This window comes from Microcaecilia unicolor, chromosome 10 (assembly GCF_901765095.1).
Source record: "Microcaecilia unicolor chromosome 10, aMicUni1.1, whole genome shotgun sequence".
Classification (NCBI taxonomy): Eukaryota; Metazoa; Chordata; class Amphibia; order Gymnophiona; family Siphonopidae; genus Microcaecilia; species Microcaecilia unicolor.
In genome coordinates this window covers 215,119,100-215,139,254 of record NC_044040.1, presented here as the reverse complement: position 1 = coordinate 215,139,254, position 20,155 = coordinate 215,119,100, and the positions used below count along the sequence as shown (strand labels likewise).

Sequence of the window (20,155 nt, the reverse complement as noted above, 5' to 3'; positions counted from 1 at the left end):
TCAGTCACCCACCAGACCTCCCACCCAGCACCAGGCCGACAGACCTCCCACCCAGCAGCAGGCACCAGGCCGACCTCCCACCCACCCGGCAGCAGGCACCAGACCACCCTCCCTTCCACCCACCCGGCGTCAAGCATTCCTTCGTCCCTCCCTCCCACCCGGCACCAGCTCGCCCGGCCTCCCTCCCTCCGAGCAGAAAATGTAAGTCTTCCCTTGTCGCTGTTAAAGCCGTGTCAGTAGTAGCGGTGAAAGATGAGGGCGGGACCAGAGTTTGAGAGACGGAAGGCTGAAGGCGCGCCGAACCAGCAGCACTCTTTCACCGCTACTACTGACGCGGCTTTAACAGCGACAAGGGAAGACTTACATTTTCTGCTCGGAGGGAGGGAGGGAGGCCGGGCGGGCTGGTGCCGGGTGGGAGGGAGGGACGAAGGAATGCTTGACGTCGGGTGGTGGGTGGGAGGGAGGGCTGGAACAGGGTGAGGCGACCAGCGGCGTGCGTGCCCTCTCTGGCACGCGTGCCATAGGTTCGCCATCACCGGACTAGAGGAAGGAAGTGTTAAGGACAGAAAATTCATTAAGAAATGTATATAAAAGGGTGCATTACATATGCATTAAAATGCAAGAACACCAATTCAATGTAGACAAAATCACTACGGGGAGTAATCTGCACAGTTACAAGCCTAAACACTTTTAACAATTCTCCTCTGCCATTTGGACAAGTGTAAGTTCTGCAGGGCTGAGGCTTTGGAGCCATCATTATCTCTCAGTCGACCAGTTTCGGTTTCGAGTTCTCAGTAATAATGAGGGAGAGAGAGAGAGAAACCAACTCCGCCTCTATTGCCAAGTTTGCTCTGCTAACACCCGGGTGTGGCGATTCTGCACAAGTCCCTCCAGACTTAACCTCCTCCTTCCTTCCTCCCACTTCCAGCTCTGCTCTGCCAGGAAGCAGGAGGACATGGGAAGCGGCCGAACGACCGTCGACTTGCACATCTGGAACAGCATATTCCAAAGCAAACTCAGCGAACGAAACAAGGGTGACATCTGGACTCTGTCACTGGATGACAGCGTGCAGCCGAGGCAGGGATGGAAACGTTACACGTTGCCACTGTTTGGCAGGTAAGATCAGAGCCAGATGTGGGGCTAACCAGGGAAATAAACAAAACAACTCGTATACTCAAAAGGAGATCTCATTGCAATCATAGAAGTGTATGAAAATGAAACAATGTTAATGTTAAAAACAGGGGGAGAGGGGGGGGGGGGGGGTCGGGCATGTACTCTAAGCCCAGTCCCTGGATACTTTTTCTAGTCTTGTAGAATGTGGGCTGCCCAGGCGTACTGAGTTATTGGGCTTACTGGTTTTATTTGAATCCACTCGGATAGCAAAAAGCAAGTTCGGGAGGTAATGGAAATAGTGTGTGGGGGAGGGGGGGAAGGGTTGGATGGTGGGGGGAGGGAAGGGACTCAAGAAAAATGTCAGGAAGTATTTTTTCACGGAGAGAGTAGTGGATGCTTGGAATGCCCTCCCGCGGGAGGTGGTGGAAACGAAAACGGTAACGGAATTCAAACATGCGTGGGATAAGCATAAAGGAATCCTGTGCAGAAGGAATGGATCCTCAGGAGCTTAGTCGAGATCGGGAGGCGGGGCTGGTGGTTGGGAGGCGGGGCTGGTGGTTGGGAGGCAGGGATAGTGCTGGACAGACTTGTACGTCTGTGCCAGAGCCGGTGGTTGGGAGGCAGGGCTGGTGGTTGGGAGGTGGGGATAGTGCTGGGCAGACTTATACGGTCTGTGCCAGAGCCAGTGGTGGGAGGCGGGGCTGGTGGTTGGGAGGCAGGAATAGTGCTGGGCAGACTTATACAGTCTGTGCCAGAGCCGGTGGTGGGAAGCGGGGCTGGTGGTTGGGAGGCGGGGATAGTGCTGGGCAGACTTATATGGTCTGTGCCAGAGCCAGTGGTGGGAGGCGGGGCTGGTGGTTGGGAGGCGGGAATAGTGCTGGGCAGACTTATACAGTCTGCCAGAGCCGGTGGTGGGAAGCGGGACTGGTGGTTGGGAGGCGGGGATAGTGCTGGACAGACTTGTACGGTCTGTGCCAGAGCCGGTGGTTGGGAGGTGGGGCTGGTGGTGGGGAGGTGAGGATAGTGCTGGGCAGACTTATACGGTCTGTGCCAGAGCCGGTGGTGGGAAGCGGGGCTGGTGGTTGGGAGGCGGGGATAGTGCTGGGCAGACTTATACGGTCTGTGCCCTGAAGAGCACAGGTACAAATCAAAGTAGGGTATACACAAAAAGCAGGAAATATGAGTTTATCTTGTTGGGCAGACTGGATGGACCGTGCAGGTCTTTTTCTGCCGTCATCTACTATGTTACTATGTTACTATATACACGTTGTATGGTTCCAGCAGATTATCTTATTGTTTTGTATGTTGGGTACATTGAGAATGTTGTCTTGTTTACCTTTGAGTTGTCAATAAAATATATTTAAATTAAAAAAAAAAACCCACAATGCTAACGCTAGAACACTGGTTTAAAGTCAAGATGGCTTTGATGGCAGAATGCTTAAATTTCATGTAAAAGGCAAAGGTTTTTTTTACCAAGCTGCATGAGCTGTAAATCTGGCAATGAATATGCCATCTACACAATCTGGGGAATTTATTTTTTAAGCCAGAGTACTCACGTATAATCTTTCACCAAACGATGTACTCCTTAATTATAGATCAATTAGTGCCCATCGCAGTGCCCATTGTTGAAGCGGAAGTAGTTGTGAGTTAAAATAAATTTGATTAATTTTGTAATAGTTTCTGGTGAGTACTGATGGTCCAGTGTGGATGTTTTTAGGAGTCTCCCACATGCAGCTATGCCATCCGCATGTGGAATGTTCCTGTCTAGTGATTCTACATCCATCGTGACCAGAAGGGTGTTTGGTGGTAATTGCTTGATATTTTTCAATTTATTCAGAAAGTCTGTGGTGTCTTGTATGAAGCTGTTAGTTTTGTGCACAAGAGGTTTCAGATTACAGGGGCGTAGCCACAGGTGGGCCTGGATGGGCCCAGGCCCACCCACTTTCCCTCCAGGCCCGCCCGCCCACCCCACATCCCTCGCATGTTGCTCGCCGCAACGGAAATTCTTGTCCTCCCCGCTGGCGCTGCCTCGGTCCCTGCATGCTGTGGAGCAGTGGTGACTTTTTCCGTTGGTCTCGCTGCTGTTGTCTGTGGACGCCAGCCGTTGTTTGCGCCGTCGGGATGATGAACTCGATGCTGTTCGCCGAGCTGGCCGCCGCCTCCCCTCCCCCCTCTCCTGGCTCGGCCGTTACCCTCGCGCTGCGCCACAACCTGGGCTCTGACATCCATCTGCTGAAGACGCTGAACGTGCGCTTCCGCTGCTTCCTGGCCAAGGTGCACGAGCTGGAGCGCCGCAACCGCCTCCTGGAGAAGCAGCTGCAGCAGCTGCACCAGGCCCTCGCGCCGCAGCCGCCTCCGCACCTACTACCGGGAGCAGAGCTCGCAGACGGAGCCCGACCCTGGCGTCCCCTCCCCCTCCTCCAGCCTGCCCGGCACCATCTGGAGCTACACCCATGTGCGGTGCACCGGAGACTGCCTGGAGACCATGCAAGGCCCCGGAGTCACCTGGACCCACCCGGACGGAGTGGGCGTCCAGATCGACACCATCACGCCCGAGATCCGGGCGCTCTACAACGTGCTGGCCAAAGTGAAGAGGGAGTGCGACGACTACAAGAGGAAGTGAGTGGCCCGGGGGGGGGGGGGGGAGGGGGGAGGGGATGCTGATGCTGCAGAGCTGGTGATGCTCAATGAGCCACAGGCAGATGCATGAGGTTTGCATGGACCGGCACTTGACATCAGAACCGCTGGGAGAGAGAATCTGCTGCTAAATCTTAAGTAGCACCTAGCCCCATGAGCTTATGCTTTGACACAGCAGCATTTGTAATATATGCTTGGGTCTGAGAGGTTCTGAAGCAACTCTACCTTAAAGAACCAAGGGGGTTGTTAGGGGTTAGCTTCTCTATATACATATAATGGAACATCTTCTAAAATCCACAGGTCCACTCCAAGCAGTCAAAAATTTTTAAGGGTGGGGGCCAAAATCATAACAAACCCAAAAGCCCAACACTCCACAAAAATTAAAAGATCGCAATATGTTTTAAGCAAGTTGGATTGAAAGAACAAAAACTTTGTATGAGGAACTACGCTGAATCCCCAGTATTAATGCTCATCATGGAGGGATATTAAGAACTTGCCTTTGTAATTTTATTTTTGTGGAGTGTTGGGCTTTTGGGGTTTGAATTGATTAGATGACAGCAGTTGGGAGTGGGGGGACTGTTTTTTCCTGGTTTGTTTCTTGTCTGGAAGATAGAAAAAAGCAGGTATCGGTGGCAAACGAGAGCGATAATGTGGGTGTGCAACAAGCTTTCCTGGGGGGTAGGGTAGGGCTCATACCTAGCAACGGGGAAGTATGGTGGGGAAGGGAAAGGCTGATGCTGGGAAACAGATACATCATGTGTTGAGATATTTGCCATTATAGTGGCCTTATGTCTGGTCAAGTTTAAGATATGGCATAATGTAATTGTATATTAAAATATTGTTTTTTTCCATTAAGTATGCATGTGGTTTATGTTGGTGCAGGTCAGCAGTTGGGCAGGCTTAGAAACCCATCAAGTGCATTCTAAGGCATTAGTTTGTAGTATTCTAAGAAACACTATTCAAACCTATATACATAGTGCCCACCCATATTAGATCTGGGCCCACCCAAAATGTCAGGTCTGGCTACGCCACTGTTTCAGAATTCCCTCTATGAGTCCAGATATTTCCTCCGTGAGTGTGCCAGTACCTGATATGATTGGTCTGCCAGGGTTTCCAGGTTTGTGGATTTTGGGTAGCATGTAGAATGTGCCCACAGAAGGCTGGTTTAGTATGAGTTTCTTCAGATGTGGCTGTACTTGTGTAGGAAATGTTCTGATAAGGTCTTTTAGCTGTTTTGTAAAATCCTGTGTGGGGTCCTCAGTTAGTTTCCTGTAGTATTTATTGTCTGAGAGCTGTCTGTGCCCCTCTTCAATGTATTTTTGTGTGTCCATAACTACCACTGCGCTTCCTTTGTCTGCGGGTTTGATGATAATGCGTTCGTTAGTTTGTAGGGTTCTTATAGCCGCTCTTTCTGGTGGGGTAAGATTGTACAGAATTCTCTTTTGTTTGTAGGAAAGTTGTGATTTTACCCTATGTCTGAAATTTTCTATGTAATTGTTCAACTTGTAGTTTTGTCCCTCCTGTGGGGTGAAATAAGTGTTCTTTTGTTTAAGACTGTATTCCGGTCTATTGGGGGGCCCTTTATTGTGGAAATATGCTTTTAGACGCATTTTTCTAAAGAATTCTTCTAGGTTTGAATATAGTTGGATTTCGTCCAGTTTGCTGGATGGGCAAAATGAAATCCTTTGGAGAGTACAGAGACCTCATGCTGTGATAATTGATGGTTTGAGCGGTTCATTATCCCTATCTGATCTGCATCTCTAAAGGTGTGATCAGTATTTCTTGGTTTGTTTGGGCTCTGATTTTCACATGCCTCAGATGTATATCCAAGTGTCTCCAAGGTGTGTGGGGATGTTGGTTCTGCATAGTTGTTGCTGTTCCAGGATAACCTGTTTTTCTCTCTGTGTCTTCAATGACAGTCTAGCAGGGTGGGGGTGGGTAGGAGGTATGCATGGGGACATCAAAGCATTTCATTGATAGTCTAACAGGATGGGTGTGGGTAGGTAAGAGGAGGGTGATAAACAGAGAAATACAACTTTATGGTTTATAATGGGCTAGAAAACCTAGATCCTTGTTAAGTCCTGTCTGTTGGGTGTCAAAATATTCAATCATTCTGACTTCAAAGGTCTTACGTTCCTGTATTGTTTTAAAGTTACCTTTCAGGATTCTTACTGTGAAATCACTGGTGCCGTGTTCTGGTCTTGTAAAGTGCTGGCCCACAGGGGTGGGAACCTGACTGGCACCAGCTTTCTTCATGTTAGGTCTATGTAAATTAGATCTTGTCTTAAGCATCTGGCCTGTTTCTCCAATATAGCATCCTTCCTTACATTTTTTACACTGAATGATATATACCACATTGGAAGATGAGCATGTGAAAGATTCCTTTATGTTGAATATTTTTCCTTTGATGTCCCCATGCATACCTCCTACCCACCCCCGCCCTGCTAGACTCTCATTGAAATGCTTGGATGTTTCACTTATATATACTATCTGCTACCACATTTGCTTATTTCCGATCTGAGGAAGAAGGGCAACCTTCGAAAGCTAATCAAGAAATGTATTAAGTTATGTCCAATAAAAAAGGTATCATCTTATTTTCTTTTCCATGTTTTATTTTGTTTGATTTCTAATGATAACCTTAAGAGTGGACTAACACGGCTACCACACCTCTCTGCTATAAATCAATGAATTAATGAATCGAATGAACTGATTGTATAGGATATTTGACACTGCATGAAGATCAATAATGGGAGTATAAAATGACGATTCATGGACATAATTAAGAACTTTTGAGATATCATGTTGGACGATAGTAGTGGAGGAGTGGCCTAGTGGTTAGGGTGATGGACTTTGGTCCTGGGGAACTGAGGAACTGAGTTCAATTCCCACCTCCGGCACAGGCAGCTCCTTGTGACTCTGGGCAAGTCACTTAACCCTCCATTGCCCCATGTAAGCCGCATTGAGCCTGCCATGAGTGGGAAAGCGCAGGGTACAAATGTAACGAAAATAAAATGTGACCAAATTTCCTCTTCAGGATTTCTGTATCTTTTGTAAAGCCCCCCTCTTGCCTCTAAAGGGGACCTAAACAACCTCAGAAAAGACTGAAAGCCCCTTCTGGCAAAAGAAACACACTCCAGAGTTTAATTTTTCTCTTTTATAATAATGCTAAAATTTATTAGAGTAAATAAATGATTACAATAAAAAGTTCTTCCATCCCAGTATTACAGAAAATTGAATTCTTATTTATATCAGTCTAAATTCCAGTATAAGGAAAATAAAATCTCTCTCTGGTCTTTCTGTGTATTTCCCTGGAAGCTTAACAAATCTGGCTGCCACAAATCGTGCTTGTGAGATTACTGAAACTTAATTTTGTCCAATCACTTAATGCCTTATATTTTCTCTTTACTATCTGTTTTTTTTTCCAAATTCTAACCTCTAAGGTCACCTTTACATAGATAATTGGGAAAAATACCAAAGAAGCAGAACTATCATTTGCCCTTTGTAACCTCAAATCTCCCTGAATATCACTCATATTTATCCTTCACTGAAAGTGTCTCTTTATATTATGTTCAGAGCCTGTTTGAAACAAACAGAGGCTTGTTAAAGTTTATGGCTCATTATTTTAGGCCAAGCAAGCCTGTCTGTTAACTTGTCCCTGAAAAGGCCAAGAAGACACAGGCTATAAGCTGTAGATCATAGATAAGGGAATAAGTTATATAAAAGAAAGCTGGCTGATCTGCAAAACCAGAAAGCTCTATACTAAACACTTTTCAGCACATCTGTAACAGCTCTGATATTCTCTCCGCAGGTTACTTCGCCATTTCTGAACCTTCCTTTTTTTTCTTTCCAGGTTCCGCTGTTCGGGCTGCAGCCGCACCTGGGCATCAGCAAAAGTGCAGATTCTCTTCTACATGAAGCTGGAGATGTGGCCCACAAGACGCGGCTGGGTGACGATGAGGGTGTTCAAGCAAGAGTGTGGAAAATGCAGCGCAGCCACTTTTGAAGAGCCGGAGTTCCTGAGTGAGAACATTGAGGCTGCTCTGGAAAAGCTGGTGAACCGGATTCAGGAGAAGTTCTACAGCGACTTCAGTCGAAAAAACACGACCTCTGCTTTCGTTCACAATGGGAAGCAGGACGGACCACACGAGAGTGAACACTGTGAAGCCTGTCGCTTGGGTCTGTGCAACCTGAAAGCCCAAGATCAAGAGCCAAGAGCCCAGACCTCTACTGGGAAAATAACTCCAGCATCAGTTCAGAAAGCAGAGAAACCTAGGAATGTGAATCAGCCGCCAGTAAAATCATTTTGTAATTCAGAAAGACTTCAAAAGCATCAGCAAACTCTGCAAGCTTCACTGCATAAAACAATAGTGTACGTCAACCAATTAATAGGGCCACTCAATTCAGTTTATAATACCTCAAACACTGGGAATAAGCAGCAGACTGTACCAGCATCACAGGATAACTCAACACAATGTGGGAATCAATCACAGAAACCTCTCAGAGGGATCCTGAAAACTGTACCTGCATCATTCGGTAACTCAGAACAACATGTGAATCAGTCACAGAAAGCTCTCAATTCAGTTTACGACACCAAGAGAACTAGTGGGATCCTGAAAACTGTACCTGCATCATTCGGTAACTCAGGACAATATGTGAATCAGTCACAGAAAGCTCTCAATTCAGTTTACGACACCAAGAGAACTAGTGGGATCCTGAAAACTGTACCTGCATCATTCGGTAACTCAGAACAACATGTGAATCAGTCACAGAAAGCTCTCAATTCAGTTTACGACACCAAGAGAACTAGTGGGATCCTGAAAACTGTACCTGCATCATTCGGTAACTCAGGACAATATGTGAATCAGTCGCAGAAAGCTCTCAACTCAGTTTATGACACCAAGAGAACTAGTGGGATCCTGAAAACTGTACCTGCATCATTCGGTAACTCAGGACAATATGTGAATCAGTCGCAGAAAGCTTTCAATTCAGTTTACGACACCAAGAGAGTTTATCAGTCTCCAAAATCTGTGATACAGGCGCAAAAAGCCTCAAGAAGCCAGGCGAGACAGGTTTCACCTGTGCAAGGACAGATTTATACCTTCTGGGGGTCTGAGGATGAGGAAGAAAGGCAGCAACTACTTGCTGAGTCACCAACCTATGATGTTTGGGGACAGCGGGATAGAACGAAACCCCACAGAAGAGACCTTAGGCCAACTGAAACGTCTCGTGAGGCACAGCCTAAAGAAGGCTGTCCCTGCTGGCCATGCACTCTTCTATAATATCCAACGTCCACTGCCTACATACATGTGACTTGTTAACGGACACTGCACACTGGACAATTATCTCTTCTCCTCACCCCCAGCAAAACAGAGTAAAAGGCCACCATATCACCTGTGATATATAAGTGAGAAAAACAACATGCTGTTCCCTCCTTCCACGGCCTCCTGGTGCTTAAACGTCATGAGAATAGCATCAATTTCCAGAATTAGGCACTGTTTGTTTTCTGTAGCAGGATCACCACAGTCTCCCTTACCTGAAGTGTGAGGTAATGGAGGGTAGACCTCTCTGCTAGTCATTTTGGGTTGGAAGTTTACATGGATCTTTACTTATGGGCCAGGCTTCTTCTTGTGCTCTCCACGGGAGTCCAGGGAAGGAGGAGAGGCTCCAGGAGGACTCAGGTGCATACTGGGAGACAAACGTCCTTATGGCCATCTACGTTATACAACCACCGAAAGTTTTGCTATCCCTCAACCGGCCAGGTGGCTGAAGGAGACATGGTGAAAGGAACGTTGAAGAGTCTAAAGGTGAAAGGAGCATTCAGAAGTGGGTTTTCCTTAGCCAAGTTCATCCCACCTGAACCTCCGAGAGATCCCAGAGCTGAGGTGCAACTCGAACACCTGATCCAGGAAATGCTTATTGAATTCCTCAGGTTTTGAATGTCTCCCCAATTTACTCTCTTGGGCAGGGCAATAAAATACTATTTTTTTTTTTATATATTTCCACTTAGGAGATAATTATCTAGAGGAATTTGGGATTTTGTCTAATTGTCCATGGGCATGAGATGTGGACCTGGAAAAAAATTACTAGACGTTAGCCTTGTGCGTAGGTAAATTATATTTACTGCACATTGGTGTCTAGCAGATCGACAAGAGTGCTCTGAACTCTAGACAAAACATCACTCCTAATTTAAGAAATTTAGGCCTACAAAATACAAATGATCAAAACAATATTCATTATTACAGCTGCATATGCTAATTAACATAGAATTTCATATATAAGTTTGTTGTCTTTCTTGGTACTCTCGTGCATCGCTTGCTTATCTGGGGTTTGCTCCCTTCCCTCCCCCCCCCCCAACAAAGTTGTCTGCTGGTCAGTTCCACTTATAAGTGATTTATGATTTTCTTGCTTTCCTAAAGTTCACAGTGTCAAAGAACAGTAATACCTGTTTCTATATTTCTGGCATAATTCGGTTTCTACAGATTGTGCCTGTGTAATGTGCATAAGGTTGGGAGCTTGTAGTCTGGCAGGAACAAACTGGAGAAGAGGAACCCAGACTGGGAACCTACAAGAGAAGAGATTAAAGAGAGAACAGAAGTGCTGATTGGTCTTAGGACTTGAATTATGGGTTCTTTGGGAGTGTGATTGATTTAACCTCTAGGCATTTTTCTTTTTCTCCTTATTCTGCTTTTTCCAATATAATGTAATGCCTCCTTCCTTTTGCATTATTGACGTCACAGCAGAGGCGTAGCCAGACAACAGATTTTGGGAGGGCCTAGGCAAGAAGTGGGTGGGCACCAAGTGTTCTCCCCTCCCCACCACCACCAAAAAAACCATCTCAGCTGGCGGGAAAATGCTTCTTTCCACCTTGGCAGTCTGCAGCAGGGATGCGCTGAAAACTGAGCATGCGCAGGTGCTAGTATCGTGGAGAGTAGCATTTTCGTTACCATCAGGAGGAAGGCTTCAGCTGGCGGAGCTTGGGATCCACATCAGCTACCACTAAACATGTGCTACTGTTGGGTGGGGCTGAGCCCTAAGTGGGTGGGCCTTGACCCACCCAGGCCCACCTGTGGCTACGCCACTGCGTCACAGATGGTTTTCTGAACAGACGGCATTTACAGCTCAGCACTTTCACTGAGGATGTCACAGAGTTTCAACAGCAAGAATCTTTGGAGTTACTCTTATGTTATCCTTTTTGCCATTATGTAAGAGATTTACCTGACCCCTGAGGCAGGCCCCTGTGCCGAAACACGGCCGTGTCGGGTCGTTTTTATGCTGTTTACGTTAAAGACTTCTTGAAATCCTCCTTGGACTTACCTCACTTGTTTTGTTCGTCACTCAACGGTCACGTGAGGTTTTTTTTCCTCCTCCCCCTTCGTTGAATAGGGAAATATTCGCCTTAAAAGGAGGCTCAGACATTGCGCACAAATCCTGCCAATGCAATGGCAAAAAGAATAACATGGTACATTCAAAACAGACCACACCTGCATTAGAGGGATTTGTGCGCAATGTCTGAGTCTCCTTTAAGGCGAATATTTCCCTATTCAATGAAGGGGGAGGAGGAAAAAAAAACCTCACGTGAACGTTGAGTGACAAATATAACAAGTGAGGTAAGTCCAAGGAGGATTTCAAGAAGTCTTTAACGTAAACAGCATAAAAACGACCCGACACGGCACAGGGGCCTGCCTCGGGGGTCAGGTAAATCTGTCTTGAGCATACCATGGATCCCAAAGGGGTTCTGGCAAGAAATACGTACACAATGGGCTGAGGGAACAATTACCACTTTGCTAAATCAGCTCAAATAGTGGAAATACTGAACAATTAAGGGCATATGTTTGTTTATCCCAGTAAACATAAAAGTCAATTATCCAGACGTACATCATATATATAAACTCAAATGAAAGGGCTGCGTAGCTATTCTAAATAAACCAAACTGTCATATACCACCTGGCACGACTGGGAGACTGAAAAACAGCCAACAGTAAGGTCTGCTGGGATAATTGATGGGTAGGGTCTGGGTGGATCCTTTCACTGTCCAAGCGTCTTTCACCTGTGCCGAACTCCTTGTGAAATCTAGTGCAGCGTAAAGTGTGCTTCTACTGCCAACCAGTCTCGCTGAGCAAAGAATGCCGAGGTTTCACAGTCCGTGGACTTTATGTAGCGGAGATTAGGCACATTGGCAGCAGAGCTCAACAGATTACAATCTCGCTACCTCTATTATGATTTCAAAACTAAGGAAAGAAAAGGAGGGGGGTGGGGCTGTAAACTCTGCTTAGAAGGGCGACAAAGATGATTAAGGGGATGGGACAACTTTCCTATGAGGAAAGGCTAGAGCGGCTGGGGCTTTTCAGCTTGGAGAAAAGGTGGCTGAGGGGTGATATCATAGAGGTCTATAAAATAATGAGTGGAGTGGAAAAGATAGATATGGAGCGTCTGTTTACGCTTTCCGAAAATACAAGGACAAGGGGGCATGCGATGAAGCTGGAGTGCAGTAAGTTTAAAACAAATAAGAGAAAATATTTCTTTACTCAGCGCGTAATTCGACTCTGGAATTCGTTGCTGGAGAATGTAGTTAGCTTAGCGGAGTTTAAGAAAGGTTTGGACGGCTTCCCGAAGGAAAAGGCCTTAGAATGTTATTAAAGGAACGTAGGGAAAAATCCACTATTCCTGGGATAAGCAGTACAAAATGCTTTGCTCCGTGGATCTTGTCGGGTGATTGTGACCTGGATTGGCCACTGTCGGAGACAGGGTGCTGGGCTAGATGGACCTTTGGTCTGTCCCAGTGTGGCGATGCTTATGTCTTATATCAGATTTCTGCAGCCCAGGGTGCAGGAGTGGCCTGGGGAGGATGTGGAGGAGTGTGGGGGACCACTTGTGGAGACTAATTCTGGATCCTCGTTTGCCTGTCAGTAGGGGCTGAAAAGCAGAGTCAGTTGCTAAATGATGGCACTCTGGCCCTGCCTGGGTGTGTTTATCTGGTCCCTCTCCTTGGAGCTGCCTGAGGGGCCAATTCTCAAAACCTAAGGCCAGTTAGCGCTGGAATAGCGTGCATATTAATCTGCACAGAACGCTCAGAGGGTAGGAAGCAACATGCGTGCCAGAGATGGCTACAAATTGTATTTAAATGTAGTGAAATGGATGTTGCTATGCGCACAAACAAACCCTGGTCATCTACCGCCAGTTCAGATCTGGTGGTGGAAAGTTTGAAGAGGATTTCTTCTGATTTTCAGTTTAAAATCTGCTGGTTTTTAATTTCTTTTGGAAGTGGATGAAAGCCTGTGTGCGCCGATACCGAGAAAGAAGTGTGTGCGAGTCCGAGCAAACCCGAAAATGAGAGCACACATTGTTGCCTGTTTTCCGCACTTAAATATAAGCCTTCCAAGTTTAAACAAAAATTGAAAAGCTTATATTTAAAGGCACAGAAGAGAGACGCTGATGCGTGCTTCACTTTCAGGTTTGCCTGGTGCATGCGCACAAGAGCTGTGCTTACCGTGAAACACTTCTACGCATTTGCCAAGCACATTCCCCCTTGCTTTCGCTTTTAACAGCGTGCATATAATTTTAAATACCATTTCCTTTGAGCATTGGCGAGCTAGTTTTCTGCGCTGTCCCAGCAGTATGGGGGGGGGGGGGGGTGTTGTTGACTTTAGCACAGGAATTCTGAGCATCTGCCCCTGAGGCTGCCTGTGAGGCAAATTCTCAAAGCCTAACAACACTTATTAAAAGCAGTTAGTGCCGGACTAGCAGGACGTTCACAGGGCTTTTAACATGGGTATTAATGTGCATTGCAAAGATAAGGAGGTGATCCACCTGGGTGGAAGAACACCCATTGCAAAGATAGCCACAAATTGTATTGAGATGGATTTAAATGGGTGCAAATTGAGATCAGTTAGTATTCTTTCCCAGTGCTCAAACGGATGCACTGCAGATGAACAGCATAGAAAAACATCAAAAAAATGTGTTTTGAAAACAGCAATTTGTATGTTTTTACGAGAAAAAAAATGTCCATCTGCTGATTTATACCACTTTTTGGACGTTTTTCTATTGAAAATGAGCCCCACATGTATGTTCTTTGTTCTGCTTTAAGTGGTGTGAGATCTGATTCCCAGAACCAATGTTATACTACTTAAAACAGACTGTTTCTGCTGTTGTATGTTTTATAAATAATAAAAAAAATGTTTGAAAACTATACAGTTTTATCTTCTGAGATTTTATTTATTTATTTATTTATTGCATTTGTATCCCACATTTCCCACCTCTTTGCAGGCTCAATGTGGCTTACGATACATCATGAATAATGGAAATGTGTTACAAAATAGACATTTTGTATTACAGTAGGATCTTGGGCAACATGATAATGAAGAAACATTATACTAGTATAACAAGCAGATTTTGTAATACAGTTCTGAATATATGTGTAGGAGTTATATATATTCACGTATATAACTCCTACACATATGGCAGTCCTAGTGCAGACAGTTGGATGTAGAGGCTCGGTGGGAGGGAAGAGTGTAACAGTACATGTAGCAAGGGATATGGGGCAGGCCAGGGAGCGAAACAAGGGAGGAGCATGGAGTGGAGCAGGTAGTGGGTGTTTCTCTGTCAGAAGTTGGCGACCCTAAATCCTACCGGTGGGGAAGGGAATAACTGCAGGCTGAAAGAGCCCTTTAAAAAGAGGAAAAGGAGTTACAGGACAACTTTCTTCTGGAGAAGGGGTCCAGAGAGAGTAAAGCTGTCAAGGACAATTTTTCCTAGACTCTCCACCAAGGTAGAAGGTTCGTAAGGAAACCCTACTAAAGACCAGCGTCGTACCTAACTTATACGGCACCCGGGGCGGAGCATGCACACCCCCCCTCCTCCAAGCAAGGGGTGTGTGAAGCAGCCACGCGGCTGTTCGCTCTGCTGATCCCCTGCCCTGGAACAGGAAGTTGACGTCACAGGAGGGCAGGGGACCTGCAGAGCTGACAGCTGCGCGCCTGCTCCGCGCACCCCCCCCCCCTTGCTGCTGGCATCCGGGGTGGACTACCTCCACCGTCCCACCCTAGGTACACTAGAACTGAACATTGCAAGTTTGTGTAACAACAATTTATTCTACCTTTGACTGTACATTGTAAATGCTGAAATTGTACCATGCTTATTTATTTATTAAAAAAAAACTTGTATACCACTTATAGCTAAGTGGGTTCCATAAAAATAAAACATATACACAATATTAAAGGAAGAGCAATGAGGAGTGGCCTAGTGGTTAGTGCACCACTCTTTTCATCCAGAGGTGGCCGGTTCAAATCCCACTGCTGCTCCTTGTGATCTTGGGCAAGTCACCTAATCCTCCATTGCCTCCTCGGACAGAGAAATATCTAGAGTACCTGAATGTAACTCACCTTGAGCTACTACTGAAAAAGGTGGGAGCAAAATCTAAATAAAGATTCTAGAATTCTAAAGAATAACAACATTCCAATTCAGAATTTCAAAGTGTAGCAACATTCCATGTAGAACCCCAAAGAGTAGCAAGATTCTTTGGGGTGGAGGAGTGGCCTAGTGTTAGAGCACCAGTCTTGCAATCCAGAGGTGGCCAGTTCAAATCCCACTGCTGCTCCTTGTGATCTTGGGCAAGTCACTTAACCCTCCATTGCCTCAGGTACAAACTTAGATTGTGAGCCCTCCTGGGACAGAGAAATATCCAGAGTACCTGAATGTAACTCACCTTGAGCTACTACTGAAAAAGGTGTGAACAAAAATCCAAATAAATAAATAAAAATATATCATCACACCACAACCAAATAAGAACACATTCATCAGAAAAACATAGTCACAAACTGTGTAAAGCTGGAACAAATGCTGAAACTCATTTATCCGCATGGTGTGATCACAGCACAATATCAGTAGAAAGCTACATAGCAGTCTCTGACCTCAGTGCACATCTCAGCTGGTAAATATTCAAAGCTTATTTTAGATAAAATGGAGTTTCAGCAAATAAAGTCTGATGGTATTCATCAGTACCTAAAAATGTATTCTTTGCAAAGCTGGTAGCTAATGCAGTTGTTTACGAATTTGTTGCCAGAGAATGTGGTAAAGGCGGATAGCTTAGCGGGGTTTAAAAAAGGTCCATACGGCTTCCTAAAGGAAAAGTCCATAGACCATTATTAAATTGACTTGGGGAAAATCCACTGCTTATTTCTGGGATAAGCAGTATAGAATGTTTTGAACTTTTTGGGGATCTTGCCAAGTATTTGTGACCTGCATTGGCCACTGTTGGAAACAATGCTGGGCTTGATGGACCCTTTGGTCTGTCCCAGTATGGCAACACTTATGTCCTTGGGATTCTGAATGGAATCTTGCTACTCTTTGGGGTTCTACATGGAATGTTGCTACTATTTGGGTTTCTGCCAGGTACTTGTGACCTGGGTTGGCCACTGTTGGAAACAGGATGCTGGGCTTGACGGACCTTTGGTGTTACTTGGGAAAACTTAGACAAACCTAGGACGTTATATCCACATTATCCAAGTTTAAGTAAACCTTTTGATTCAGAATTTCAATTTCTGGTCTGGAATGCATTATTGGGTGAAAGGAGAGAACTGACTGAGTGCATATCAGCTCCTCTCTGTCTCCCAGCGTGCTGGTCCCAGCCCTGACCTCACAAGATAGTCCTAAAAATACGGCCCTGATGCTCACTGGGCAAGAAAGGGTTGCATTAGTTTTAACTGGGTTTGGCAGAAAAGCTCACTTTCAGTTTCGATTCACAGGAATGCAAAACTTAAGGACAGAAGTTCTGCTTCTTGCCAGGCAACAAATTATTTTGCAAACAGCAGCATCCAGAATTGTGGCATGAACCTAAGAGGAATAAAACGGAAAAAAACAACTTCAACCTTTAGTTCTCACCACAACATTTTTTTTTAAGTCACTACTTTTGGAAAATGTTTTTCGGTATGGACACCTGGGCGTCCCTGTTCCATCTGAAGATATCAGTGGTAAGGCGCAAGCACAGCTGGAACCTAGCGTATGATAATACTCTCTTGGGACGTAGCTGCAAACAATACAGACAGTATGCATTTGCAAGGTAATGTGCAGAATTCCAATGTGGACATGTCAATCATTTTAAAATAAATTTTTCATAGGTGACTCGAATATTGTGTTCAATTCTGGTCACCTCACCTCAAAAAAGACATAGTGGAATTAGAAAAGGTGCAGAGAAGGGCGATGAAAATGATAAAGGGGATGGGACGACTTCCCTATGAGGAAAGGCTAAAGTGGCTAGGGCAATTTGAGTGGTACAGGGGTGGGATGGAGGGGAGGGGAAGGGGAGGGGAGTGATGGGGGGTATGGGTAGTTTATAAGCTGTATGGTTCATGCATAGTATTCTACTGTTTGTAAGTTGGCATTATTGTATATGCTTACTTTGAGTTATCAATAAAATTTATTTAAAAAAAAAAAAAGTGGCTAGGGCTCTTCAGCTTGGAGAAAAGGCGACTGAGGGGAGGTATGATACAGGTCTATAAAATAATGAGTGGAGTTGAACGGGTAGGTGTGAAGCATCTGTTTACGCTTTCCAAAAATACTAGGACTAGGGGGCATGTGATGAAGCTACAATGTAAATTTAAAACGAATCGGAGAAAATTTTTTTTTTACCAAACGTTTAATTCAACTCTGGAATTCGTTGCCAGAGAATGTGGTAAAGGTGGTTAGCTTAGCGGAATTTTAAAAAAGGTTTGGACGGCTTCCTAAAGGAAAAGTCCATAGACCATTATTAAATGGACTTGGGGGAAATCCACTATTTCTGGGATAAGCAGTATAAAATGTTTTGTACTTTTTTGAGATCTTGCCAGGTACTTGTGACCTGGATTGGCCACTGTTGGAAACAGGATGCTGGGCTTCATGGACCTTTGGTCTTTCCCAGTATGGCAATACTTATGTGGGCCCAGATCAGAACCAGGTAGCTGGGCTCATGAGTGTGTGGGGTTTGTTCTGGGCCTGCCATGGTTCTTCAGGGTGCTGAGCTAGCAGTATCAGGCTAGTTTTTGTACGAGTTTGATATGCTGTCTGTATATTTTTGATGTATTTGTTCATTGCAGCTATTTAACATAAAAAGTTTTTTTTTTTAAAGGTATCACATTATGGGTCCTGTTTACTAAGGTGTGCTAGGGTTTTTAGCACACTCTAAACGCAGAGACACCCATATATTCTTATGGGTGTCCAGTGTTTAGTGCATGCTAAAAACGCTAGCGCGCCTCTAGCACGGCTTAGGGGCCCTTTTACTAAGCCACGCAGGGGTGTATGCACGTCCTACGTGTGTTAGTTCTGAACCACCGCCACGCTACCGCATGGTCCAGACAGTAATTTCATTTTTTACGTGTGTCCAATAAGCGTGCTGGACATTTTCCTGTGCACAGCACTAACCGGCCAGTAATCAGAATTGTACGCGCATAGACCATTACCGCCCGGTTACCGCATGAGACTTTACTGCTAGGTCAATGGGTGGCGGTAAGGTCTCAGACCCAAAATGGACACACACCAGTATTTCACTTGTTCAGAACCCTTATTTTATCATCCTCACTTTAATATTCCCTTATCTCTTGTTTGTCCTGTTTGTCTGTCCTAATTAGATTGTAAGCTCTGTTGAGCAGGGACTGTCTCTTCATGTTCAAGTGTACAGCGCTGCGTACATCTAGTAGCACTTTAGAAATTATAAGTAGTAGTAGTATTCTTTGGGATTCCGGAATCTTTGCTACTCTTTGGGATTCTAGAATCTTGCTACTCTGGGATTCTAGAATGTTGCTACTCTTTGTGATTCTAGAATAGTTCTATTCTTTGTCCTTATCTCTTGTTTGTCTGTCCTAATTAGATTGTAAGCTCTGTCGAGCAGGGACTGTCTCTTCATGTTCAAGAGTACAGCGCTTTGTAAGTCTAGTAGCGCTATAGAAATGATAAGTAGTAGTAGTAGTCTTTGGGATTCTAGAATCTTGCTACTCTTTGGGATTTCAGAATCTTACTACTCTTTGGGATTCTGCAGAGAATCTTGCTATTCTCTGGGATTCTAGATTCATTCTACTCTTTGTCCTTATCCCTTATTTGTCCTGTTTGTCTGTCCTGATTAGATTGTGAGCTCTGTTGAGCAGGGACCGTCTGTTCATATTCAATTGTACAGATCTGTGTATGTCTAGTAGTGCTATAGAAATGATAAGTAGTAGTAGTAGTATTTTGCTGCATGCCCATTTTTGGCCCCCCCCCCCAAAAAAGGCCGAAAAATGGACCTGCGCATGTCCAATACACGCATCTACACCAGCGCAGGCCATTTTTCGGCGCACCTTAGTGCTACCTGAGCTCCGTATATGAGGCATCTTCTCACTTTTATCTGTCCCTTTCTCCTATGCAGATTCTGTTGCAGCTATTGCGACCATTCGTGGGCCTCAGCTCACGTGCTGGTACTATTTCACATGAAGTTGAAAAGAAGACGAGGTACAGTGAAGATGAGGGTCTTCAAGCAGAGCTGTAAATTCTGCAGACAGTTTGAGGAGCCGGTTTTTGAGCTGGAAAATATGGAGATAGTCTTGAACAACTTGATCATCAGCATTCGTCAGCAATGCTATGGAGAAGATATGGAAGAAGAAATGCAGAGTGTCATCGTGGGTGATAATCTGAAGGGACCACATCAGAGATGGCTCTGTGAGGCCTGTGATTTGGGAGTCTGTTACTTAAGATCAAGCGGAAGGGAGCCGTATAGTCGTGTACCAGCGGGTTCTCTTCCATCCACTTTCCGCCTTGAAGCGCCAACGTTTGCCCAAAAAGAAGACAGCCTGTTGCACTGTTGCTGCTGCTGCTGCCTCATTGCTGTTCTTGTGCTTTTTATAATTATCTATTTTTTCCTCATCAATGTCAAAGTAGCATAAAGTGGCATCGATGTCACAGTTTTCAGTTTAAATCACAGCTGCAATAATTCCCCTTTCTAAAGGACAATCATTTTGTCTTTAATGTCTACTCTGAAAAGACTAAAGGGCGTCTTTTACTAAGGCACGCTCACGATTTTAGCGCCCGCTAAACGTTAGAGACGCCCATAGGAATGCATTGGCGTCTCTAACGTTTAGCGGGCGCCAAAAAACGTGAGCGCGCCTTAGTAATAGACCCTCATTATTTTAAAAGGCTTTTTTGTGGGATCGAGTCAGGTTGCGGAGTTTCTTGACTACCAGGTATTTTCAAAGGGGCCAATGCAGAAGCAGAGACTTTTTTGTTTTTTTTTGAAACGTCCCCCTTCCTGGATCACTTTTTGCGCTTCATTCTTCTCATTTTCTTTCCCTGCCTTCTCTTTGTATTTTAGATTTAATATTTTAGCAGTGTGATACTTCTAATTGTTTTCATATGCATCCAATTTCTCCGTTTTGGGCAGCAAGCTCTGGAACGCCTTACCAAGATGGAT

General features: G+C 45.1%; 2 protein-coding genes across 2 annotated transcripts; both read left to right on the top strand.

Annotated features, from left to right (window-relative positions):
• The first annotated feature begins 936 nt into the window (after positions 1–936).
• On the top strand, positions 937–9,629 carry LOC115479224. Its single transcript, XM_030217055.1, has 2 exons — positions 937–1,116; positions 7,601–9,629. Exons 1-2 carry the CDS (start codon positions 956–958, stop codon positions 9,027–9,029), a joined length of 1,590 nt encoding a protein of 529 aa, XP_030072915.1. The 5' UTR covers positions 937–955; the 3' UTR covers positions 9,030–9,629.
• A 6,917-nt stretch (positions 9,630–16,546) lies between these two features.
• On the top strand, positions 16,547–19,771 carry LOC115479268 (receptor-transporting protein 3-like). Its single transcript, XM_030217113.1, has 2 exons — positions 16,547–16,804; positions 19,118–19,771. The coding sequence occupies exons 1-2, from the start codon at positions 16,662–16,664 to the stop codon at positions 19,629–19,631; spliced, it is 657 nt and encodes a 218-aa protein (XP_030072973.1). The 5' UTR covers positions 16,547–16,661; the 3' UTR covers positions 19,632–19,771.
• Positions 19,772–20,155: the final 384 nt, after the last annotated feature.

Coding starts and splice junctions, on each gene's coding strand:
- LOC115479224 (XM_030217055.1), top strand. CDS start 956: ATGGGAAGCGGCCGAACGACCGTCGACTTGCACATCTGGAACAGCATA. Junction 1,117..7,600: donor ACGTTGCCACTGTTTGGCAG/GTAAGATCAGAG, acceptor TTTTCTTTCCAG/GTTCCGCTGTTCGGGCTGCA.
- LOC115479268 (XM_030217113.1), top strand. CDS start 16,662: ATGTTTTTCGGTATGGACACCTGGGCGTCCCTGTTCCATCTGAAGATA. Junction 16,805..19,117: donor AGACAGTATGCATTTGCAAG/GTAATGTGCAGA, acceptor TCTCCTATGCAG/ATTCTGTTGCAGCTATTGCG.